Source organism: Saitoella complicata (assembly GCF_001661265.1).
Source record: "Saitoella complicata NRRL Y-17804 unplaced genomic scaffold SAICOscaffold_19, whole genome shotgun sequence".
NCBI lineage: Eukaryota > Fungi > Ascomycota > Saitoellomycetes > Saitoellales > Saitoellaceae > Saitoella > Saitoella complicata.
In genome coordinates this window covers 157,437-180,968 of record NW_017567010.1, presented here as the reverse complement: position 1 = coordinate 180,968, position 23,532 = coordinate 157,437, and the positions used below count along the sequence as shown (strand labels likewise).

At 52.2% G+C, this 23,532-nt stretch overlaps 9 protein-coding genes across 9 annotated transcripts; 4 read left to right on the top strand and 5 right to left on the bottom strand.

Annotated features, from left to right (window-relative positions):
• Window positions 1-43: 43 nt before the first annotated feature.
• Window positions 44-3,607, top strand: SAICODRAFT_20576 (uncharacterized protein). Its single transcript, XM_019166285.1, has 4 exons — window positions 44-537; window positions 590-617; window positions 667-723; window positions 776-3,607. The coding sequence occupies exons 1-4, from the start codon at window positions 461-463 to the stop codon at window positions 3,572-3,574; spliced, it is 2,961 nt and encodes a 986-aa protein (XP_019022671.1). The 5' UTR covers window positions 44-460; the 3' UTR covers window positions 3,575-3,607.
• A 235-nt stretch (window positions 3,608-3,842) lies between these two features.
• Window positions 3,843-5,257, bottom strand: SAICODRAFT_8853 (uncharacterized protein; the record flags this gene model as incomplete). Its single annotated transcript, XM_019171568.1, has 3 exons — window positions 3,843-4,921; window positions 4,984-5,061; window positions 5,122-5,257. The coding sequence occupies 3 exons, from the start codon at window positions 5,255-5,257 to the stop codon at window positions 3,843-3,845; spliced, it is 1,293 nt and encodes a 430-aa protein (XP_019022670.1).
• A 54-nt stretch (window positions 5,258-5,311) lies between these two features.
• On the bottom strand, window positions 5,312-6,463 carry SAICODRAFT_20574 (uncharacterized protein). The gene is made up of 3 exons (XM_019166284.1): window positions 6,217-6,463; window positions 6,000-6,164; window positions 5,312-5,935 (listed from the first exon to the last, which is right to left on the bottom strand). Exons 1-3 carry the CDS (start codon window positions 6,415-6,417, stop codon window positions 5,471-5,473), a joined length of 831 nt encoding a protein of 276 aa, XP_019022669.1. The 5' UTR covers window positions 6,418-6,463; the 3' UTR covers window positions 5,312-5,470.
• A 1,483-nt stretch (window positions 6,464-7,946) lies between these two features.
• SAICODRAFT_72509 (uncharacterized protein) lies at window positions 7,947-9,827 on the top strand (the record flags this gene model as incomplete). Its single annotated transcript, XM_019170775.1, has 4 exons — window positions 7,947-7,984; window positions 8,037-8,392; window positions 8,445-9,543; window positions 9,605-9,827. Exons 1-4 carry the CDS (start codon window positions 7,962-7,964, stop codon window positions 9,825-9,827), a joined length of 1,701 nt encoding a protein of 566 aa, XP_019022668.1. The 5' UTR covers window positions 7,947-7,961.
• Window positions 9,828-10,781: 954 nt separating this feature from the next.
• On the top strand, window positions 10,782-12,700 carry SAICODRAFT_8850 (uncharacterized protein; the record flags this gene model as incomplete). The annotated part of the gene is made up of 2 exons (XM_019171561.1): window positions 10,782-10,790; window positions 10,850-12,700. The coding sequence occupies 2 exons, from the start codon at window positions 10,782-10,784 to the stop codon at window positions 12,698-12,700; spliced, it is 1,860 nt and encodes a 619-aa protein (XP_019022667.1).
• Window positions 12,701-12,941: 241 nt separating this feature from the next.
• SAICODRAFT_31204 (uncharacterized protein) lies at window positions 12,942-14,469 on the bottom strand. Its single transcript, XM_019167868.1, has one exon. It carries the CDS (start codon window positions 14,404-14,406, stop codon window positions 13,021-13,023), a length of 1,386 nt encoding a protein of 461 aa, XP_019022666.1. The 5' UTR covers window positions 14,407-14,469; the 3' UTR covers window positions 12,942-13,020.
• A 1,460-nt stretch (window positions 14,470-15,929) lies between these two features.
• On the bottom strand, window positions 15,930-16,358 carry SAICODRAFT_20570 (uncharacterized protein). Its single transcript, XM_019166283.1, has 3 exons — window positions 16,318-16,358; window positions 16,038-16,221; window positions 15,930-15,987 (listed from the first exon to the last, which is right to left on the bottom strand). The coding sequence occupies exons 1-3, from the start codon at window positions 16,333-16,335 to the stop codon at window positions 15,935-15,937; spliced, it is 255 nt and encodes an 84-aa protein (XP_019022665.1). The 5' UTR covers window positions 16,336-16,358; the 3' UTR covers window positions 15,930-15,934.
• Window positions 16,359-16,684: 326 nt separating this feature from the next.
• SAICODRAFT_59728 (peroxisomal hydratase-dehydrogenase-epimerase) lies at window positions 16,685-19,913 on the top strand (the record flags this gene model as incomplete). Its single annotated transcript, XM_019169706.1, has 3 exons — window positions 16,685-16,732; window positions 16,796-16,925; window positions 16,978-19,913. 3 exons carry the CDS (start codon window positions 16,685-16,687, stop codon window positions 19,911-19,913), a joined length of 3,114 nt encoding a protein of 1,037 aa, XP_019022664.1.
• A 984-nt stretch (window positions 19,914-20,897) lies between these two features.
• On the bottom strand, window positions 20,898-23,348 carry SAICODRAFT_20568 (uncharacterized protein; the record flags this gene model as incomplete). The annotated part of the gene is made up of 5 exons (XM_019166281.1): window positions 20,898-21,147; window positions 21,202-22,794; window positions 22,849-22,978; window positions 23,036-23,159; window positions 23,216-23,348. 5 exons carry the CDS (start codon window positions 23,346-23,348, stop codon window positions 20,977-20,979), a joined length of 2,151 nt encoding a protein of 716 aa, XP_019022663.1. The 3' UTR covers window positions 20,898-20,976.
• Between the last annotated feature and the right edge of the window lie 184 nt (window positions 23,349-23,532).

The window sequence follows — 23,532 nt, the reverse complement described above, 5'->3', positions numbered from 1 at the left end:
ACGATGCTTTGAGAAGGGAAAAGAGGACTCTTCGATACATTTACCTCAAATATATTTCTCCAATGACTTATCTCCTTATCTGCTCCTTTGTGTTCCACATGTCCCCTTAAAGTTGCGACTAGGGGTTCACCAAGTGGTGCCAATTCGCGAGATTTCCGCGTTAGGGAAAAGTTGGCGCCGTCGCACGCAAGCCCGGGTAAGCCGCGCAACAGAATTAGAAACACTGACCATGTGCGCCGGGCCGTCCTGTCATATTAGAATGGCTATTGACGGTCAGTTGCCTTCTGCCTCCGCGTCGCACAGCCCCGCGGGCTTCTCTCGCCCCTCTCGCGGCCCGCCGTACTTTTCCCCAACTTCAACGATCGATAACCTCGGCTATAACAGCGGTACCGAGGCCCAGTATTAACAAGCTCAGCAGATCGCACAAGCTTGGACATAACTAAAGGAAACGAATTCCGTCATGGACCAACTTCTCGATAGTCTGTCGGGTTTCACGGGTGGTGGGCCGTCCGCTAATCCCTTGCTGAACGTTCGAAGGTGAGCCCCGATCGCAAGACCGAACCTTCTTGAACTAACCACGTATGACCAGCAGACAACGAGCCTCGAGGGCATGCGAAGTACGAAGACGGCACGATTCTCAATCGCATCGCTAACCCATCGATACAGACGTGCCATGCAAGAAAAGTACGATGTGATGCTGCCACCCTTGGTATACCATGCACAGTAAGCTACATGCCGAAGAGACTGAGATGATGGAAGCTAATGAAAGTCAAAGAACTGCTCGGCATTTGGCATCGACTGCAAGATCGCCGTCACCAGGAAAAAGGCGCAGTTGCAGAAGTCGAAGTCGTCAGAGAATGAGGGTCCGCTCGTATCTCCAGTAGATGAGGTGAATCGACAGCTAGGAGAGCAGTCGGGGCAATCGACCCGGCGTACGTCTATGGCGAGCTCTGCAAGGCCATCCATCTCACCGAATACCTCAACGGACAAAGCAGAGCATCTTCAGGCGAAGAAGGACATGTCCGACATCTACCTCGAGCAGATACGAGAAGGCGTTGATCGTGTCGCTATCAACGACGCGGCATTTTTGGGAGAGTCATCCAATCTGCACTTCGTAGAAGAGAATTTCGTGGGTGCAGATGGTATTCACCCAGGGAAGGGCAACTTCTTCCCCATTCCACCCCGCGCGCACAAACCCCCAGGCAACGTGAAACTCGTGATCCTGGACGAAGAGGAGTTAAATCATCTCAAGTCTCGAGGTGTGTTCTTGATTCCTCCCCGTGATGTATGCGATGATCTCGTCACCACATACTTCGAACACGTTCATGCGGCCATCCCCGTCATCAACAAAACGGAGTTCATGCGCCGGTACAACGACCCATCCCATCCGCCTCCTATTCTTCTTCTTCAGGCAATATTCTTCGTTGCTTCACGCATGAGTGACCATCCAGCGCTTCGCGAAGCAAGCACTGGCACTAACACCGCCTCTTCGTTTACCTTCTGGAAGCGTGCGAAACTTCTGTATGACGCTGGTGCGGAGAAAGACAAGATGGTTGTGCTGCAGGCACTCATCCTCATGAGTTTTCCAAGCTTGGAGACAGATGATGAATGTGCAGAAACATTGTGGCACGCGTTGGGGTTGGCCATCAGACTTGCACAAGGCCTTGGCATCTACCGAAAGCCGCCCCGAAACCTGTCTCTCACGGACCGGAGGCTGTGGAAGAGGATATTCTGGACATTGTACACTCGCGACCGTACTCTGTGTGTTGCTCTCGGTCGTCCCTTGACGATTCTCATGGAAGATTGCGAAGTGGAACCATTACAGGAGTCTGATTTCCTTGAAGAGGAAGTCGAGGATCCATTCTTGGAGTACCCACCCAATCCGCAGCACACGCACTTTTTTATGCAACACGTCAAATTGTGTGAAATCATGGAAGTTGTCATGAGAAAACAGTACACTGCTGGTTCTTCCCAGAAGCGATTGCCGCCGGACATCTCCATCTCGGACCGTGCATTGGCTACTTGGTTGATGAACCTTCCCAAGGAGATGCAGTACCCATACACCCTGGAAGGAACGGAGCAGAATCCTTGGGCGGCATGCCTTCATAGTACCTATTACGGACTTCTTTGTCTGCTGCATAGGCCGTACGTTACGAAGACCGCTCCGCCCAGTCACGCTAGCACTTCCTCACGCTACGTCGCTTTTAGCGCGGCCAACATGATTACGAGGATCATGGAGAACTTGTTGTCATGTGGACGCATCAAGTACGGTCATTCATTCATCGTTTACGCAACCTTCTCAGCGATGATCTTTCATGCAATGGAGATTCGGGCGCCAGATACGCGTATCTCAGAGGGTGCAAAGAAGAAGTTCTCTATCTGTATGAAGTCTTTGCGTGAGCTGTCGAAGGTTTGGGGTATTGCCGCCATCATCTTCAGATTGTTCGAAATGATTCAGGACACGCAGGATTTGGAAAGCAAGATGACTATTGCTTTGCGGGCGGATCCGTTCCAGAATGCTTCGCAAACTCTGGCAGAAACCGCCCAACCGGCTCCGAAGAGGACAACATCTCAAACTACTCAGGCTTCTGCCGCGGATACTCAAGAGATGTTGTCCGCTGAACCGCCACACAAACATACCTCTCGTCCAAAGCCGCGGAGGCACGCTTCTGGGTCAGGTTCGGGTACTTCACCTTTGGCATTTCAACAGCAGCAGCAGCAGCAGCAGCATCCACAACAACAGCAGTATACGACTGGGCATATTTCGCCGCATCGTCAGCATTCGCTGCAATCCTCGTCTAGACCTCACTCTCACTCTGTCAGCAGCGGCGAAGGCTACCTTGCCTCGTTCACTTCATCGCCGGGAGCAGGGCCCGGGGGCATCAGTCCTCAGGCAGCTCAGCACCAACAGTCTCCTGTGCAGCAGCAGCAGCAGCAACAGCAGCAACAGCGGCAGCAAACCATTGATCCTGCATCATTCGCTACTGGGCCGCAATTCGCTGAACCACCAATAATCAATGCACCTAACACCCTCAAACTCAACCCAATGGACTTCTACCTCGTCACCCAGCCCGTGGCAATCCACCAGGACTTGTGGGAATCGTTTGAACCAAAACAACAGCTCTTCCCCGACGCCGCTCCAACGCAAGAGTTCGATGTCGCCAAATCAAATTCACAATCCCCACAAGGGTTTGCTATGCTCCGCCAAACCTGGAGTCAAGCAGGCTGGAACCCGGAGCGGGGGCAGGAGGGTTTGCTCAACCCGGATCCTATGCCAGCGTACGAGCAAGGGCAGTACATCATGTCTCCGCAGGAACAGCAGTATATGGCGCAACCGGAGTACTTTACAACGCAACCATTGACAGGTACAATGTACGGCCAGCCTGGTTTACCCGGAGTCCCCGCCATTCAAGAGCCGAGATCCATGTCCGTAAGCAACCCCTCCTACAACCAAGGCATGACCGGCATGGACCAATCACCTCAAATGGGTGAATGGTACCAACCCCAAGTACAAACCAGCACAGGCCAAAGTCCCGAATCGTATCGTAGCTACGGAAGCCATCAACCGCATTAAGGGGATTGATTTGTTCACAAAGCAGACTATGTGACATATACACACGGCAACATCGACATACTTTGCAGTTTAGCATCTTCTTGGTTACCCTATATATCCAATATATCAGTTGAAATCTTTCTCCTTGACATATGGATGTTCTTGACGGTATATGATTAATAAGATTAGGAACACTAAGATATACGAACAAACAACCAGACACGCCCAGACCTTATCCAAAAACCCAATACCTTATACTACCCACTCCACTCCACTTTCTCTTCCCCCCCTAGTCCACGTTTTTCTGCATGAAATTCGTCAATCGCCAGAAGAACATGCTTGCCTGCTCCCTCGCGAACATGATGGTATCGGTCAAGTACTCCGGCAAGACCTCCACCAACTTCTTATCCCGCTCCGCATCCAGCAGAGGAGTGTAAGTGAACTGCGCATTGCTCGGGTTGGCGATGTGATCCAGCGCGAGCTTGTAGTGCAGGGTACCATTCCTCCCAGTCTGAATGATATCAAAGACGGAGCCAGAACCATCAGGTGAAGGCGCGATAGAGCGAATGAGGACACCAGACAAATCAGCGTAGATATCCTCCTTCAACTCATAGTGCCCAGCGCTAGACGACGACCTCGCCAGGATCTTAGCATTCAGAAGCCCGATCTGATTCTGCGACTTCTCCAGTTCCTCCTCAAGTTCCTCCACACGCTCCTGCAGCGCCTCGATCTCCTCCTGCTCCTTCTTCGATGCTTTCCGTGCTTTCTTTGCCTCCTCCGCGACCTTCGAAGTCTCCGCAACCTCCTCCTGCAGCATCGCAATCAGGTTGTCAGCTTCCTTAAACCTTGCATCGGCAGACTTCTTGTACGCAGCAAAGTTCGATTCGGCATCTCGTGCATCGGATGATCGTTGTTCTTTGACTTTGTTGTACTTTGTCTCCATCGCTGCGAATCGCCTCGTCATCTCATTCAACTGTCGCTGCAACGCCGCCGAATCCGTGCTCTTCGCGCCTCCCCGTACCTTCAGTTTCGCGGGTGTCGGCTCCTCCTCTTCCTCATCCTCATCGATATCCATCATCGAATCATCTCCATTGACAACCTGCGTCTCCGGAATCTCCTGCGCCTTCTTCTTCGCGACTATCTTCGTCGGCATGGGCGCAATAGAATAATCCGTCGCGTCCGCGGCGCTGGCGCTGGCGCTCTTTCCCTTCTTCATCTTCGCCTTCTGCGCTTCGGGTTCGGAGTCGTCTTCTGCGACGGTGTTAAGCTTGTTCGTGGGCTTTAGGAGTTTGGTCTTGGGTCTTGGTGCGGAGGCGTGTAAGTATTCGAGTTCGTCTTCGTCGGAGTCCGCTGCTTGTTTCCTAGTGGCTGTAAGAAAAGACGGGTCAGTATGCAAAATTGCGCACACATTCCTTTCGCTCATTACTCACCTTTCTGAACCTTCCCGCCCGCTTTCTTCGTCGCCGTTCCTTTCACCGAAGCCTTAGTCATAGGTGCTGGTGCTGGTGCTGCGACCATCCAAAATCAGCATTGTTCCCCACACCGCACTCGCAAAGGCGCATACATACCGACGTCGCTGTCGTCAGAGTCAATCAATGCGCTCAAAGAAAGGTTTCCTTTTTGCTGCTTGCCCATCTTGTCGAAGAATTGTCGGTGAAGAATACCGATCGAGATTGTTGGAGGGTTCGGTGCGAAATGCGACATGTAAACAAACAGAGGAGCAGGGGCTTGCATGAACGGTAACCAGGTCGTGAGAAGGGCAAGGTGTGATATTAGTACGATAGCTAGGTATATCGAGTTGATGATATTCTCTTTCTTCCCTCTACGTCTCTCTTCTTCACTTCATGTATCTCGTGTATCGAACCAGGTGAGTTTCTCCCACGCCGCCAGCTCCTCCCTTCGCTGAATCAGATGCATTCACCCCCTCCCAAACAATCTCCTCCAAGCCCTCTTCTCTCCCTTCACCTCCCCATTCCAATTAACCGCCGGAGCAGCCGGCACTCCCTTATCCGTCGCTCCCACCCCATCCGCATAAACCGGCCCTTCCTCTTCCTCTTTCCCAACTCCCACATACTCCTCCACCCTAACATTATGATCTTCCCTCCTCCCAACCCCGACCTCAAATTCCACGACAACCACCACCACCACGAACGCTGCCGCAGCCCACAACCCAAACGCCCACTGCGGGGAGCCGTAGAGGACCATTCCGACGGGCATGTTCGCGATTGCGAGGCCCCAGGTTAACCAGCCGATGAGGATGTGTAGGCGGTTTTGGACGGGGGTGCGGACGTGGGGGCGGGAGAGGAGGAAGGTGTTTGTGAGGCCGAGGAGGTATTGCAAGCAAACTGCCACTACCACGGTTAAGCCGATGCGGTGGTGGACCTATGGTAGAAACGAGGAGTTAGTAGGTGGGAGGAGATGGGAAGGGGAAAGGGGGTAGTAGTACGTTGTCGAAGTTGTTTTTGGGGCCGACGGCGTAGTAGCCGAGAACGAAGACGGTAATCACAAAAGCAACGGTGAAAGTGTGGAGCACTGCATGCACCTTCCACCACTTCCCATTCCTCAAGACGTGTTTGCCGTATCGTGCCGCAATAAGTGCCAACGGAACAGTCTGTTCACTATCAGCAAAATCCTTCAGATGAGTTCGAAGATAACGAACATACCACAAGGAAAGCAAGGACGGCGAAAACGGCATGAGCAATAATCAGGCGGCGATAGTACGCGTCCTGGTGAGCGCGTTCACCGCCTGTTTCGAGACCGGGGTTTTTGGAGATGACCTGGCCGAACGCGGCGTGAGTTGGGTCAATGAATGCCGTGGCAATTATAGCTGAAGCCAAGGCAAGGTATTTGACCTGGAAATTCATTGTGAAGCTGTTGCAATTGCGATTGAGGTTAGCTGTGCTATCGTAGCAGCTGTCGAAGGAAGAGCAAAAGAGCAGCAGAGTCAGCTGGAGGCAATTGTACCCTCCCCTCACCCCCTTTCCCGGCAAATGTAATCGTCATTGCAGGGCACAGACTCCCTCCAAATCTCTTGGCTTTTCACTTACGATCGAGGATCTCCCTGAATTGGGATACGGCCGCGGCTTTAGAGTGAGACATGCATTTGCGGGTTTGCTTAATGTAAGATTTGCTTGATATCATCGGGAAGCCTAAAGTGCATATGAATCTTAAAGGGTAATTGGAACCGATGGAAGATGAGGAGAGACCCACTCAGAGAGAACAATATCAATGACAGCGACATATTTGAGCAACTTCCGGTCAGTTGCAATGAATGACACACTCAGAGTAAGACGTGGAGCATGGCTAATTTGTGTGCGTTAGGTTCTGTTTCCCAATGTGGAAGAGTTGAGTTTTAAAAGTATTGGAGAAGCAGTATTGAGTAAGAAGGCGCTGTATCGTATGGCCGAATGGCTTCCTCGATTGAAGAAGGTTGATTGTGAAGAAGTGGTAGACTCAGACGAGCCAAAATAAGATGCCATGATTCTACGGCTATATCATCCCTCTAAGATCTAGAGAGTCCAAGGAGGAGATCGTAGAGGTCCCTTACCACCCCGCGGCCGGGAGGCCGGTAGCCCGCTGTAGCGCTGATGCCCGTAGAACGCAGCAGCTCGGCTTAGGGACCTACGACTCGGCTATTTCAGTCAGGTCTAAAGGAGTGGAGTGTATGCGCTAGTTCCCTCGCAAATGAATGTCGGATGAGTTCCGAGGTCGACATGAGTCACAAAAATGGTTTTATTGAAAAAGACGTGAACACCTGTCTTGCTATAGGATTGAGCCGAACCCACTGGGATCAAACAATCCTGGATGTAGCTATGGAGACAGAACGAGCAATGACCGCGACCGAACGCGCCCTCTCCATCCCCGAGATCCATAACGAGATCTTCGGCTAGGTCCAAGTAGCCGTCTAGCACAAGTTTCCCCGAAGTCGAAGAAGTCATCGAAGATTTCGGCGATTTCGACGACTGGGCAGCTAGCTACGATGCCAGATTGGATGATGGTTTGTACATCCTCGTACTATGCAGTCGCGTAAGCAGGGCGTGGCACGGGGACATAACAAGTTTGTGGGAGGAAGAAAAACGGTTGCGATGGACGGACCTCACGCAGTCCTATGATTATAATCTTGCATACTATGTTGAATGCACTGAGGCTGAGCGACGACAAGCGTCTGCCTCGTCTGAAGAAGTTCGATCACGGTAGATTGAGATTTTTAGACGAGCCCGAATAAAGTGTAATTCTAGCACGTTGAACGAAGAGCAAACGGGTCACGGGAATCGTTAGGCTTAGAAACCAGGTGTAGCGCTTCGGCGGCGGTGTCCCGTAGAACGGGACCATGCAGGATTGCACTGTACGTCTTGCTGCAGCGCCGTTGCAGCGAAATCAACTTCCAACTTTCCAACTCGACTCAAATATGGCCAACCCTCCTCCATCGTGGTATGCGTCTTACCGTCTCTTGTACCATTTCATCCTGCTAACCCTGTTAAAGGTCTCTAGGAAATAACCTCCCCCTCCCGCCCCACACTGTCCCACAACTCATCCCCCCCATCCCCGGCTCTTCTTCCTCCTACCCCTCCACTACTACTACTAACCCATCCTCAATCTCGGTCCCGCCACCACCGGTTATCCCTCTACACATCCCTCCGGAACAACTCCCTGCTTGGTTCGCGCAGCATTATCCACACCTTCCGCCGCCGCCGCCTCCACCGGTTAGTGTGGGGACATATCCGACTTTGGAGCAGAGTTTCGTGTCGGCTACGGTGCCTTATAGTTCCAGCTTACCGCCGCCGCCGCCGCCTTTGTGTTACGCGCAAGCTGCCGGGGGTGTTGTCATGCCTGCTTTCCGTACGTGATCTCTCTTTCTGAATCAAGTATATGCACGCTAACTTCGGGATAGAACCGGCGTTCACGGCCGTAAATGCCAAAAAGACCATATCGAAACCCAAGCCTGGTAATGTCGTCTCCTTACCTACTACCCAGGCCTCCTCGCCCCCTTCAGCAGGCAAAACCGAATGGCCCGAATCCCTAAAAGCTTTCGTCAACCGCGCCTTTTCCGAATGCCCAGATGATTTGAAGCATGTACTCGAGCGCGAAGTAAAGGATATTGTTACCTCAGCATTCGAACAGAATATCGTTTGGACGACAAATTGGGATTTGAAGACTGTTCCATGCTTGGAAGGGAGAAAAAAGAAAGATGCAGACAAGAAGAGGAAGAAGGGACAAAATATGAACGACAAGAGTATCGGGCTAATGAATCCAGGCGAACGCGACAGACGCGAAAAACGTGCTCGGAGATTCGAAGAAGAAGCCGCCGCCGAACGCGCAAAAACCGCCGCTGCAGTCCCTCCTCCTCCCACCGCCACAGACTACGAAGCCGATGGCATCGACTGGGACCAGCACACCATCATCGGCTACTCCACCACCCTCGAAAAGAAGTATCTCCGCCTTACCTCCGCACCGGACCCTTCCACCGTCCGCCCCCTCCACATCCTGAAAGACGCGCTCGAATTGGTAAAAGCAAAGTGGCGCAAAGACAATAACTACTCATATGTATGCGATCAGTTTAAGAGTATGCGACAAGATTTGACTGTGCAGCGGATTCGGAATGGGTTTAGCGTGAGTGTGTATGAGACGCATGCGAGGATTGCGCTTGAGAAGGGGGATCTGGGGGAGTATAATCAGTGTCAGACGCAGCTTCAGCAATTGTACGCACTTGGTATCGACGGGCACCCGACAGAGTTTTTGGCGTACCGGATCTTGTACTTTTTGTATGCCCGCAGCCGGACGGAGGTCAATGATGTCCTCACACGGCTCACGGAGGAGGATAAGAAGGATCCGAACGTGCGACATGCACTTGGTGTTAGGAAAGCGTTGACGAGTGGGAATTATCGCAAATTGTTCAGATTGTATATGGATGTTCCGAACATGGGCGCATACCTTATGGATAACTTTGTTGAGCGGGAACGAGTACGAGCATTGTGTGTTATGGCTAAATCGTGAGTTGCCATCTTACCCCTTCTCATGATGACATGGACTAATCGGGAGTATTTGTGACAGATATCGCCCTACGCTTGATGTGAGGTTCATTACGGAAGAACTTGGGTTCGAGAATGATGTCGAGACTGTACAGTTTTTGGAGGCGCAAGGCGTTCAACAACAAATCCTTCGGGAAGGTGCCAATGCTGGGAAGTGGAGGGTGCAGATGAGGGAGAGTATGCAGCCGCTGGAGAATGCGAGGGCGCGGGCGTTCAAGGTTGTCGACATTAAGGGTCAAATTTGAGGTGAAGGTGTAAAAGTGAAGCACGTAAGTTGTGATTTGTTTGTTTTTCGTTGTGCATGTTGTAGGGTAATTGGGAAGGCATGAATGGCGTATTGTTAGGTTATGTATTGGAATTACGTTACCAATCATCCCAGATCATACTGTCCCGAAAGCATCATACAGTATACTGCCAAGGCCATATGACCTCTACACCCGATGACCCTCGTCTACCATAGCCCAAAGCACCTAGACACACAAGAGACTAGGGTTGATATTGTCAGCATTGATGACAAATCCGTAGATGACATTGCCAACGCTGTCTGTGCGTCAGATGTCGTGCGAACGGAGATATATAGCGGTGACCGGCCGCTAAGGTTGCAAACACAACGCATTCATCACAAGAAAATGCCGCCAAACGCTGACATTGAGCAGCGATTAAATTCCTGAGGTCAGAAGACATGATCAGGAATAAGCTTTTTGACTTCTCGTAACGATCGTCGGTATCGCGGCAGAACGAACGTGGCGCGGAAAGACTCCATTGTCTCAATTTGCACCCCGGCTCCCTGGCTGAGCGCTCCCATTGCGGCCCGTAACCAGCTGCAATACGAGCAATCCCGAGAACTGCTCGACGGTATTTGTTTCATTCGAACTCATCGAATTCCACGGCGTCAACCTCGTAGAACATTTTTCGGTTGTACGCCCATTGTTATATAGCGGAGCTGCAGCCAATTCCAAGCCCGCAGGCCCCTGGCAGACCCGCGAACGATCAGCATAAACACCAAGAGATTCCATACGCAATTTCGCCTTGGCTGTTTGGACCTTAGAGCCTTCGATTGTCGTGACATTCCTTTGCTGGTTTCTGGCCTTTCATTTGGCAGATACGCCTCGCGTTCCCCGCTTCAATCAACGTTGTCCCCGGAGTTCAGGGTCTTTCAGATACGCTGTGAAGTTCGCATTTCGCCATAACCTAGCAAAATGATTAAGGTGCGCATACATTCGGCATCATTGCTTGTGGTTCCTCGTGCTGACCTTTCGCTCCGCAGAATATTCGAAGATCACTCAAGACCGGGTCCACCTCCTCATCAAACGGCGGAGATAAACGCGACTCCAATAATACCAGCTCTACCTCGAAGAAACTCCTCATCCCGAAGAAGGTCATTCGCGCGCTCTATGACTACACTCCCCAATCCACCCAGGAGCTCGGTTTCAAGAAGGGCGATTTCTTTCATGTAATTGGCAATGAAAACGACGCGGATTGGTATGAGGCATGCAACCCGGCAACGGATACGAGAGGATTTGTGCCGGTACCATACTTTGAAGTGCTTGGGAAGACGGATGGGAGAAGGAGTGGACCGTTGCAGGCGCCTCCTGGAGCGAGGGATAGCGATTCGGGGTTCAGGGAAGATGGGAATGCTGCGAAACAGAGATATTCCTCGACATCGTCAACCACCAAGATGGCGCCGTTGTATGGTATCGTGCAGTACGACTTTGCGGCCGAGCGACCCGACGAACTGGATGCAAAGGCGGGTGAAGCAATCATTGTCATTGCACAGTCTAATCACGAGTGGTTCGTCGCGAAGCCAATCGGACGATTAGGTGGACCAGGATTGATTCCAGTCAGTTTCATCGAAATTCGGGATGTCACCACGGGTCAGCCAATCGAGAACGTGGAGGAATTGGTTAGCCGAGCAGGTGTACCACGAGTGGAAGAGTGGAAGAAGATGACGGCAGAATATAAGGAGAAGAGTATCCCTCTTGGATCGTTCAACTTTTCCAATCAGAACCAGAATCGACCACCGACGGGGTCATCTATTCAGGGTTCGCAGAATTCGGCGCAGGATAGTAGACCGACGAGCGCGAAGGCGGAGGTGGCGAGTTTGCCGGTCGTTGGGGCGAAAGTGGAGAGATATATGTTTGATGGATCACGGTATTGGTTCCTTATCAAGGCAGAAATGGAGGATGGTCGACACAGGAACCTGTGCAGATACTACGAGGACTTCCACGACTTCCAGTTATCATTGCTTGAGGGCTTCCCCACGGAAGCAGGCAAGAACGGCGATGAGAGAATTCTGCCGTTCATGCCTGGACCACTGTCGTTTGTTGACGACTCCATTTCCTCCCAGCGACAAGCGGATCTTGACGTCTACGTGCAGGAGCTCTGCAGACTACCACGATATATCCTACAAGGCGACATCATCAAGACATTCTTCGAGGCACGCGAAGGTGACGTGGAAAGCACACATGCAACAAACCTCATCCCCCAACCGGCATATCGACAGCTTGCGGTCCCGAACGCACAAGGTAACCGGACAAGCAAGACCTCGCACCGCAGCAGTGATCGATCACATTACTCCCGAACATCGAATGCTGAAACACCTTTGCCGTCGTCTACGGGTGCACTACCACCTGTCCCTCCACAACCATCGCGAAGTCCTTCGAATTCGATGAATATGGCGAGCGTGCAGGAGGCATTACCGCCTGTTGCTCCTGCAGCAGCGGCGGATAAGAACATGATGCCACCACCACCTGCACCCATGGCGAGAAATTGGAGCGCGATGACGACTGCTACGACAGTGAGCGGTGACTCGTCGAATCCATCACGGTTACAGACGCCTGCGTCGGCATCGACGACATCGATTGCTGGAAGTAGTGGTGCACCACCGCCGTATATCAAGATCAAGGTGTTCTTCAACGATGATTTGATTGCGATTAGAGTACCCAGGGACGTTACTTTCCAGGCGCTGAGCGATAAGCTGCGTGATAGATTAGGCGGTGTACAAAGCGTGCGGTGGAAGGATGAGAACGCGGGTGAGCTGTTGGAGTTGAGGGACGATGAGGATCTGGGTTTTGCACTGAGACAAAGTGGACCGAAGGTCGTTTTGTATGCCAAGTAGGTAGGAGATGGCATGGAGCATGGAGGTGGGGTGTGTTCTAGACTCTTTTTTGCTTTGCAAGTGGACAATGTTGCGATTGCTTTGTGTAGTATTTATTGGGTTTTGTGGTTGGGATCGGTGTGGAGTACTGCACTTTTTTGTTACGTTTAGGGTAGTGAATGTCAAGGATGTGTGAAAGTGCTGCAAAACGACCAGCAGAAAGACGATGATATAATTTAGAATGCTTTAACTTGAGAAAGAACGACCCAGAACCTAACTAAACCGTATCCAAATGAGTGTGCTCATAAACTCCGAAACATGAGAAACAAGACGCCGCAATATCAATACACCAAGAAATAACCCAATATATCCTCCAGAATCTGATCCATATCCCATCCATCCGAACGATTATCCAACAAGCCGGGGGGGCCAATATCGCCCTTGACGGCTCCCTTGTATATCTCTTCTCGGAAATTCTGATGTTGCACCAACCACTCCTTTCTCGCTCTCTCCGCCGCTTCCTTGACAGCGATTCCCTCATCCTCCACAACGTATAAATTGCATTTTTGGCACTCCTCACACGGCATCCCCGGCACCGGTCGGAAATGATCACAGAAATGAGCGTAGCTCTCTTCTCTAATATCCTGTCGACACACATAACACATCGCATATCCACATGGGCACACGAGTTTATTGCATCCATCAGACTTGACGAACGAGACTTGGCAGATTGGGCAGGTGCGCTTCACGGCGTCTGCCATGGCTTTCTCGACGTAGAGACGGAGACCGTCGCCTTCTTCTTCAAAACAGCGGTGGAAGGGGAACCATTCCCGACCGCACTCAAGACACGAGTCTCGGCTGCAATCGCTATTTTGGCATCTGAACCGGCTTCCGTTTCGTTTGCGGCGGATTTGGATGCCGATATCCAGGCATTTTGCATGGACTTTCCTTCTCGCATCACGCACGTAGACTGCTGGGTTCTTGCACTGTATCAACACACTCGCCGTTGCATACAACAGAACCACCGCGAGTCCCAGAACCAGGATCGGCAACAGAGCCAATGCGGCCAACAGCTCACTGCCTTGCATTCCGTTCCATGCCGCAACAACACTCCACCATACCTCCTCAACCTCCGCGTAAGGACAAAACGAACACCGCACTACCCTAACACCACTTCTCTCCAGTTGCTCCCTCACGACACTCTCTGCATGCATACGCCGCAACTCGGGATCCACCACTCTGTCGATTGTGTCCCAAGGAATATAGGCATTGCAGACGTCTCCGCCGGAAAGGGAAATACACGGCACTGTCGGAGATCCTCGTAGACTTCCCTGCCCCAGAATGCCCTCCTTGAATGTATTCTTCAAACAGTCATGGCAGAACAGATGGCCGTCACTGCAGCTTGCCAGGTCTTCCCATGCATAATCCCCGAAACAGCATCCACATTCAACCAGCTCGCCTTTCTTCTCATACTCTTCCTCATTCAACGTCCGTGCCAGTTGTTCATCTGTCACGACAAGTGCTTCACGCTCATCCTTCCTCGCATCCCACATCTCCGCCTCCAGTTCCGGACACGTCAACGCACCCGCCGCAGCAGAGTTCGATCTCGATCGTGCCCTCTTACGGGTGAAAACGTTGACCAAGCTCCTCCAAATTCCACTCCGAGTCTTGTCCAAAACGCTCAATCGTTCCCGACTCAACGTCCACGATCCATTGCATTCGGCCATGACAGCACGGATACTCGTGACGTGGATATCAGGAAACTCACGCCGTAACTCTGCTTCACATGCTTTGAGGTAGTTCTCGCTTCGGAAGCGAGCAGTGGGAGGGATATGACCCCTACGTCGGATGATCGCGGGTTTCTTGCCGTTCTCAGTGGTCATAGAGGAAGAGGTTGGGCGGAGCAGTTCTTCGACGAGGGCGTGTGCCATAGTGTATGCCGGAGCTGCATTGATTACATCCCGCAACGCTTGCACAGGCGTATCCGGGAAGAGCTCGTTCAGGGTATCCATCAACGTGTTTTTCCGTAAATCGATGGTTGCGTTCGATTCCTGTACTCCCATCAGCTTGTGCTTTTATAAATCACGAGGAGGTATGGAAGGACCTTCGTATACTCCCCCCGATTATGCACCATAATCTTCTCCCTGACCCTCTCCACAACATCCGCATCCCCCTCAAGCTTCCCATCATAAAAGCTCAAGGACCACCTCAAATACTCCGGATCCGCATCTGGTATCTCTCGCTGAAGTTGTCGAAGTTGTTCATCGATCCGTCTCGATTTTTCTTCACTGCAAGAGGATGAGTGGGAGTCGCAAGACGAGTTAGCCGACCGACGAAGGGAGCTGAAGAATGGCATATGCCCTCGTACTGCGGAGCCGGAACCGCTGGCGGTGGTTGTGGAGGAGCGGAGGGTGAAGGAGGAGGTTGTGGCCCAGGTGAGGCGGTTATGTTTGTATGCCTTTGAGTCCGTCAACGTGGAGTTTGTTGGTGATAAATGCTATTGATGATGATTGTCTCGTCGTTAGGTAGATATGGAAAGGTGCTGGTGATGTCGTGCTTGATCTGGGAGGTTCTGCTTGGCTGTGTTCCATACGGACTCACGTACATCCTGGATAGAGTGTGGCGTGCGCCAGGGCCGGCATAGAAAGGGGCCAAGGACGTCAGGACACGGACAAGGTGGATGATCAATGGACTGTGATACGAAGTCAGGATGATTATGGTTATACAATTAATACTTTGCAGTCGGGGTTGGCGGCCATGAGTGGCTCTGATGGATTTTGCCACGCATGGGTCGCATCAGTAAGAAACCTTGACGAGCCGCTCAATTTTTAAGGGTTTCATAGCCGTAAGCATCGGCAAAGCTGATGAGAAGGGCAGTGGAGCCTCGTGAAAGGCGTTATGTGTGCATTGACATCCGTATGAGCTGTCGAAATTCGCAGATGGTCAGTGGACACAGCATATCACGAAACGTGGTCCCCGATCAAGAAGTCCAGAGCATCGACAGGAAGTGATAGTACATCGCAGCAACCAGTCCCGACCGTAGTTTTTGGCTGAGTCGGTGTCAGTGTTTCTTCGTAACAAGTGTTCCGGATCGCCGGGTTCTTGCCACCGACGTCGTTCACAGCCCCAAAGCAATCACAATGATCGGTTCAAAAGGCGTTTGAAAGGTCGCTTCGGCGCTTTGTTTATTATAGTATATCAACACTCCCCATCCAATCGTAGTATCGTCCATTTTCTCATCCCCGAACAACTCGCTTAGAAAGGAGAGTCAGAAGCAGGGATCTCGTTGATGAAGTAACCACCGACGACTATTCCAGCCCATTAGCATTCATTCCATCACGGCACGCAGGACACTTACAGGGAACCTTCTGCAAAACATCCCTCTTCATCCTAGGAAGACCAGACAAAAGGAAGATAGCAGCAACACCAGCAGTAGCACCCCATGCGACCAAGGAAGGAGCCCATCGGCCGAACTTCTCGGGGGTCATCTTCAAGAAATGCGGCTGAGCTCCGTAACGGGGTCCGTACCCGGAGGGGATGGGCTATGAACACATCGTCAGCAAAAACGTTCAAGACGGGGATCCCGGGGGAGCAGCGCTGGGGGGGTGCAGGTAGGAAATAATGGGGGAGAGACGTACGGAGACAGATGAGTACATTCTGAGTTTGTGTATGGAGGTGGTTCTTGGTGATGTTCCGATATATCGGTTGGACGAGAGGTACCGTGCAGGACCACAGATTCGTGGGGTTGATCGAAAATTAACCAGTTGAGTACACCTGTTTTGATTATGATTTTTAAAAACGTTATGCAAAAACAAACCAAGCCTGGTAATGTAGCTGGTATCTTGAGAATGAGCTCGTCCAGGCTGCCTCTTTCACATGCCTCCGTCGATGCCGAAACCCCGCAGCCGCTCCCAGACCGACGCATGCATGTGACTTCAGCAATGCTATAAGGGGTCCCCTCTCCTCTCATCTCACCCCCTAACCTCCATCTCCATACAGTCAACCATGTCAGAACTACGCTTTGACGGCAAGACCGTCGTCGTTACCGGTGCCGTACGTGCCAATCGACCCTGAGAATGTCGTTATCCCGGGATGTATGCTAATGAATGCGTGTAGGGAGGTGGCCTCGGTCGTGCTTATGCCAAGTTTTTCGGGAGTAGAGGAGCGAATGTCGTTGTGAATGATCTTGGTGTCACGGCGAAGGGGGAGGGGAGGAATGCGAAGGCCGCTGATGTCGTTGTCGAAGGTATATCGAACTCGGATTGACATCTCATGAATGTCGCTAATTGGATATACAGAGATTGTCAAGGCAGGAGGTAAGGCAGTAGCCAACTACGACTCAGTCGACAACGGCGACCGCATCATCCAAACCGCCCTCGACACCTACGGCTCCATCCACATCCTCATCAACAACGCCGGCATCCTCCGCGACGTCTCCTTCCGCAACATGAAGGACGCAGACTGGGACCTCATCCAAACCGTCCACGTCCGCGGCTCCTACAAATGCGCAAAAGCCGCGTGGCCAATCTTCCGTAAACAGAAATACGGACGCATTATCAACACGACGAGTGCGGCGGGGTTGTATGGGAGTTTTGGGCAGACGAATTATTCGGCGGCGAAGTTGGGGTTAGTTGCGTTTTCGAAGACGTTGGCGAAGGAGGGGGCCAAGTATAACATCAATTGTAATGCGATTGCGCCGATTGCTGCGTCGAGGATGACGGAGACTGTCATGCCGCCTGAGGTCCTTGCAAACCTTAAGCCTGACTGGATTGTTCCGCTTGTTGCGTACCTCGTTCATGACTCCTGCTCCGAGTCTGGACAGGTCTTCGAGGGTGGTGCTGGATTCTTGTCCAAACTTCGTTGGGAACGCGCTTCTGGAGCTCTTCTCAAGACAGACGAGACTCTCACCCCGAGCGCCGTCTTGGCCAAGTGGGACCAAGTCACCGACTTTAAAAACCCAACATACCCCGATTCCATCACCGACATCGACTACGTCGGCATGCTCGAATCCGCTCAGAAACTTCCTCCGAACGCACAAAGCAAGGAGCCTGTCGACTTCAAAGACAAGGTTGTCCTTGTCACCGGCGCAGGGGGTGGACTTGGTCGTGCGTACGCTGTCCAGTTCGCCAAACTCGGCGCCAAGGTCGTGGTAAACGACGTCATGGACCCCTCCAAGACCGTTTCTGAAATCCAGGCAAAGGGCGGCCAAGCCGCCGGTGACAAGCACTCCGTCGAAGACGGCGAAGCCGTCATCAAGACTTGTCTGGATAACTTTGGTGCGATTCACGTCGTAATCAACAACGCCGGAATCCTCCGCGACAAATCTTTTGCCTCGCTGACGGATAAGCAGTGGGATGAAGTACAGGCAGTCCATCTCCGTGGAACGTACAAGGTCACTAAAGCTGCTTGGCCCCATATGTTGAAGCAGAAGTATGGACGTATCGTGAACACTGCTTCCGCTGTTGGACTTTACGGAAACTTCGGACAGGCGAACTACTCTACCGCAAAGGCCGCTATCCTCGGGTTCTCCAAAGCCCTTGCTCGTGAGGGCAAGAAGAACAACATCTTGGTGAACTGTATCGCGCCCAACGCTGGTACCGCAATGACCAAAACCATCCTCCCACTCGAGCTTGTAGAGGCGTTCAAACCCGAATACGTCGCCCCCTTCGTTGCCGCGCTCTCCCACGCTTCTGTCCCTTGTACCGGGTATCACTTTGAAGTCGGAAGCGGATGGATGGGTAGGGTTCGTTGGCAGCGTACGGGAGGCGTTGCGTTCCCTGTTGATGGGGGGTTGACGCCGGAGATGGTCGCGGAGGCGTGGGAGAGGATTTGCGTGTTTGATGAGAAGGCGACGTGGCCTGATGCGCCGGATGAGGGTGTAAGGGCTATTTTGGAGAATATGTCGAACACGGGTGGAAAGGGTGGCGCGAGTGGAGTAGGTGCAAGTACGGGTGGGGATGCGCAGGATGAGGTTACGAAGAAGGCGCTGGCCTTGAAGGGGCAGCCGCATCATTACAAGTTTGATGAGAAGACGCTCATTTTGTACAACCTCGGTATCGGGGCTAAGCGCACTGACCTCAAGTGGACTTTCGAAGGTTCTGATGATTTCGAGGTCTTGCCCACCTTTGGTGTCATCCCTCAATTCGGTGCTGGTCTCAGCCCCGGTGACTTTTTGCCCAAGTTCGACCCGAGGATGTTGCTTCACGGTGAGCAATTCTTGGAGATCAAGAAGTTCCCTATCCCGACAAGTGGCGAGCTCGTCACTGAGCCCCGTATCTTGGAGGTTGTCGACAAGGGTAAGGCTGCGACGGTTGTTGTCGCTACGACCACCAAGGACGCGAAGACGGGTGAGGTTGTGTTCGAGAATCAGAGTACGACTTTCATCCGTGGCTCGGGTGGGTTCGGTGGGAAGAGTAAGGGTGCAAACCGTGGTGCTGCGACGGCGGAGAACAAGCCGCCGGGTCGTGCGCCTGATGCCGTGGTTGAGGAGAAGACCAGTCCGGATCAGGCTGCGGTTTATCGTTTGTCGGGTGATTTCAACCCACTCCACATCGATCCTAGCTTCGCTTCTGTAGGTGGGTTCAAGGATCCTATCTTGCACGGCCTTTGTTTCTTTGGGTTCTCTGGAAAGCACATCTACCAGAAGTTCGGTCCGTACAAGAACATCAAGGTTCGTTTCGCTGGTGTTGTCTACCCTGGCGAGACTCTCCGTACCGAGATGTGGAAGGAAGGAAACAAGGTCATCTTCACGACCAAGGTTGTCGAGAGGAACACTGTCTGTATCTCGTCCGCTGCCGTTGAGTTGTTTGATCCCTCCGAGGTCAAGAAGGAGACCAAGCAAGCCGAGGTCAAGGAGGGCGAAGTCGAAGTTCCTGGATTCATGGCCAGCAAGGTTTTCAGCACCGCGAAGAAGCAGTTGGATTCCGCTTCCAAGAAGGAAAAGGATGCGAAGCTGAAGAAGGCCGCTGCTGTTTTCCAATTCGACATCAAGAACGACGAGGGCAAGATCCAGTCGTGGTACATTGACGCCAAGGAAACCGGAAAGGTCGCTGCAGGGAAGGCTCCTAAGGCTGACGTGACCATTTCCGTCGCGGATAAGACCTTGGTTGACCTCGCTACCGGCAAGGCGAATGCGCAGAAGTTGTTCATGAGCGGAAAGATTAAGATTAAAGGTAACATGATGAAGGCTGCCAGCATTGGTGATCTCATTGGTGGACCGAAGGGGAAGATGTAAGGTTTTTTTTGATGGCGGACGTTTGCTACGATAGGTTTTCATGTGTTTTGTAAGATAGGCTACTGTTAAAACCAAGATGATTGATTTGCTCTCACGCTCGTTTCCTGACCCTTGCCGTAGGCATTCATTTCGGCTCGCGTTCCAGCCGCCTTCTACCGCATGGTCAACCGGTCCGCTGGTGTACACATGACGCAAATACCCCACTTCTTGACACAAGGTCGAGCTTATAAAAAAGAGGGGACCCCCGGCATTCTGAAATATCGTGGCGGTGCCTGCTACGAACGACGGTCGCGAGCCTGCAATTGGTTCCCACGTTGGCCCTAACGGCGAAGACGCTAGGCGCTAGGAGTTGCGAAGGATTTTCATCATCCCATCTTGATCGCACAAATAAAGACGACGCTTCCTAGAGACTCAGCACTCGGTACGCTGTGCTGCGTACACCTCTCTGGCAACGAATGGGCACCTTCTCAGATTGCATGTCATTGGTTGTCATTACCTGCAACCATAAAAGCACGCATGTTATGATGAGACGGCATACGCAAAAGCCAAAGGTTAAAAAGCGGGTGGCCGTGCGGACAAGTTGTAGCGATCCGCTCTTTGATGAGTAACTTGGCCGTGAAGTTGTTGCCGCAGGTCCGCTGGAAAACGGGCCGAAAGCACCACTACGTGGAGGCACGTGAGCAAAGCAAAGCTCGCTCGAGCGATTTAACAGTGCCGTCATATGACTTGTCAAAAATATAGGTCGTCTGCAAGCTTGTTCTGCTTGTGAAATGATTCCTCAGCAGAGTGCAAACGTGCAAAAGGCACGTGACCGTGAGATCTTTTGAACATTCGACACGACTCAACGGAACCCCCTTGACGACTTTTAAGCGAGTTTCCAAGCAAGTGCAATTACGAACATATCATTAAGCTCAACAAAACCTATCTTACGCTTTTGCCGTGTACGTATCCCCATGAAACCCATAAAAAGCACCATGAAGCTTAAGCGCCCAAAACTCCCACAATATCGTACAAAGAAATCGACGCTCGGCTGCAGGCTCGCGCGCATTACTCGTGGCCATACCTAATCAACCAAATCAAACTCCACAACCCAAAAGACAAGATTCTCATCATCGCTGTGACGACACATATACGTCACCGGCATTCCCTGCAAATATTTATGGACGTTGATACTTACTGGACCGATTTTCAGATCGAATGTGTTGAAGTTCATGTGTGGGCTGAAGAAGGACATCTATGGGTCTCATGTTAGTATGGTGTGACTGGCAAGGGGGTTAAGGCAACGTACGCAGTAAACCACATCCGGATCAAACACAAACTTCTTCCGATTCTCCACACTGCCGGCAAAGTACTTCCTTCTCTCCTTCACCGTATGCAAATCAGCTCCGACAAACCCTGCATCCTCAATCGGCTCCACCTTCGGATCCCTAAACTTCCATGGTCCGAGTTCCCTGTCGAATTTATGCGACAAACCATCATCAGGCGGCGGCGGGGATTTAGGCGTAGATGACTTGTGCCGGTGCTCGTGGCTGTGTTTGTGGTGGTGGTGTCGTTCCTTGACTGGTGCCACGGGCATCGGCTCAGGCGACGCAGTAGTCATGTTCTGAACCCCACTCACAATCTGCGGCTCACCTGACCATTGCGTGACCCCACCAACGGGCATCGAAGTCTGCGTCACCAACCCTTGCCCTTCCACCTGACCCGGAAGTCCTAAAGGTTCACCCATGGGCTCAGTCTTCGCCTTCCTCACTCCCGTTTCCGGGATCTCATCCCCATCTTTTCTGAAATTTTCATTAATCAGTCCCAACCCTGAATCCTTCCTCGAATCCTCCCTCAACACCTGCGCCTGATGAGCCTGCTCCGCAATCTGCAACAAACTCCTCGAGGATCCGGGATGCGTCGAGATGAATGAGTTCGAAGCATGGACTTGTGCTTCAGTAGGTTGTCCGGCAAGCGGTGACGTTACGCGGGCGGTGGCGGGGAGGTGCATACTGCTTCGGGGACCGACGACCGTGGAGGGAGTACTCTGCCCTGAACGAGTCGTATCCTCGCTGTTCCGAGGACTGGTCTTCTCAGACTTATCCTTCTTCTTCAAACTCAAACTTCGTCTCGGCGAATGACTCGGTGTCTCATCAGGTGTATGCGACTCCGGCGTACTCGACCCGTCCTTGTGTTTTTCCTTGTTAGGATCCTTTGGTTTCATCAGGTGCAACTTCCTCGCGATCTTCTTCGCGGACTTCTTCGGGTGGATGTGGTAGTGGTGCTTTTTGTGCTCATGCACACCTTCATTGATGGATGTGTCGTCCGCCACAACCGCATCTATAACGACGTCTTCATCTTCCGGCCCGGCGGGAACAGAAGGCGCCCTCGCTCTCGACGTTCTCACGACAACGTCGTCAAAGGGATCCTCCTCCGGTCCTTCGCGGGCAGTGAAGAATGATGCTGTATCATCCTCCTCGTCACTGTCGAAATCGAATTCGAAAGGTGGTAGCTGACTTAGCTCCTCCGGCCTCTGGTGCATACCCAAAGTACCTGTCCATTCCGTGGGCGTGATGGGGGTGCTTGATCCCGATCCCGACGTAGACGTAGGAGAGACAACCCGCTTGTACTTAGGGTCGTCTCTGAACCCCTTAAATGAGTAAAACGACGGGGACATCCCTGGTCGCGCGAGGTCCGTTTTCTGCATATGCGCGGGGAGTGCGGAGAGAGCCTTCGGCTGGGGCGGAGTAGTTGGTAGATCCTCCTCTTCTGACTCGGAGGAACAATATTCGTCGTCTGACTCTGCCAAACCAGCTGATTGTCGATGTCCAACTACAGCCTGGTCTTCTCTATGAGGAGCTGGCCATGCTGAGAGCGTGTTGACCGAGGCGAGGTAAGGGGACTGTAAGCGGTTCGTCAGCACCTCCAAAGAAAGTAGCTTAGAATGACTACCTACCATGACGTATGGATGAGGAGCCTTCTTCTCGTAGAACACGGCCGGGTCGATATACTTCGCGACCTTCATACCAGCGTTAAAAGCCAGCTCCGGAATCGCGACCATCTTTTCGAACTGCGTTCCGAACCACCTGTGGAATCCTTGTCAGCTGTCGACTTTGGATATAGGGAGGTAGAGTTTAACGTACACTTGGTCTCCGTTATACGGACCACCCTTAAACCTTCCCTCGACCTGAATATGGAACTTCCTACTCCGTCCGTTGAAGTATTCGGACGTGCGAACGGGCTGGCAGCCTTGGGGAGCTACTCCTTCTGTATGCGGGTTGTCAGTATTACGTCTTGTGATAAACAGATGGATACAGGCATACCGAAATCTCGTATCCTGACAAAGATGCGACCGACAAAATGCTCAGAGTCAATCTCAGTCGGCTTCGTCTCGTCATTCACATGTGCAACCTCGAGGGAGTGAAGGTCAGCACCAACACGGACGCGGAGACGCATTTGGTTGAATGTATGCTGGATGAATGCTGTCTAATTTGTTGTCTTCTCTATCGTTCTCTTGGCCTTCCGACGGTTCTTTGTGGAATTCAGCGGTGTACTTGACTCGTAATAAGGGACTCGGTGCAATCGGCACCTATGTCGATATCCCTTGCGGCATGCGCGCGCGATGATCTCAACCCGCTTA

Coding starts and splice junctions, on each gene's coding strand:
- SAICODRAFT_20576 (XM_019166285.1), top strand. CDS start 461: ATGGACCAACTTCTCGATAGTCTGTCGGGTTTCACGGGTGGTGGGCCG. Junction 538..589: donor CCCTTGCTGAACGTTCGAAG/GTGAGCCCCGAT, acceptor ACGTATGACCAG/CAGACAACGAGCCTCGAGGG. Junction 724..775: donor CCCTTGGTATACCATGCACA/GTAAGCTACATG, acceptor TGAAAGTCAAAG/AACTGCTCGGCATTTGGCAT.
- SAICODRAFT_20574 (XM_019166284.1), bottom strand. CDS start 6,417: ATGAATTTCCAGGTCAAATACCTTGCCTTGGCTTCAGCTATAATTGCC. Junction 6,165..6,216: donor CCGTCCTTGCTTTCCTTGTG/GTATGTTCGTTA, acceptor GATAGTGAACAG/ACTGTTCCGTTGGCACTTAT. Junction 5,936..5,999: donor CCAAAAACAACTTCGACAAC/GTACTACTACCC, acceptor TTTCTACCATAG/GTCCACCACCGCATCGGCTT.
- SAICODRAFT_31204 (XM_019167868.1), bottom strand. CDS start 14,406: ATGGCCGAATGCAATGGATCGTGGACGTTGAGTCGGGAACGATTGAGC.
- SAICODRAFT_20570 (XM_019166283.1), bottom strand. Junction 15,988..16,037: donor TGTTTTGCAGAAGGTTCCCT/GTAAGTGTCCTG, acceptor GGGCTGGAATAG/TCGTCGGTGGTTACTTCATC.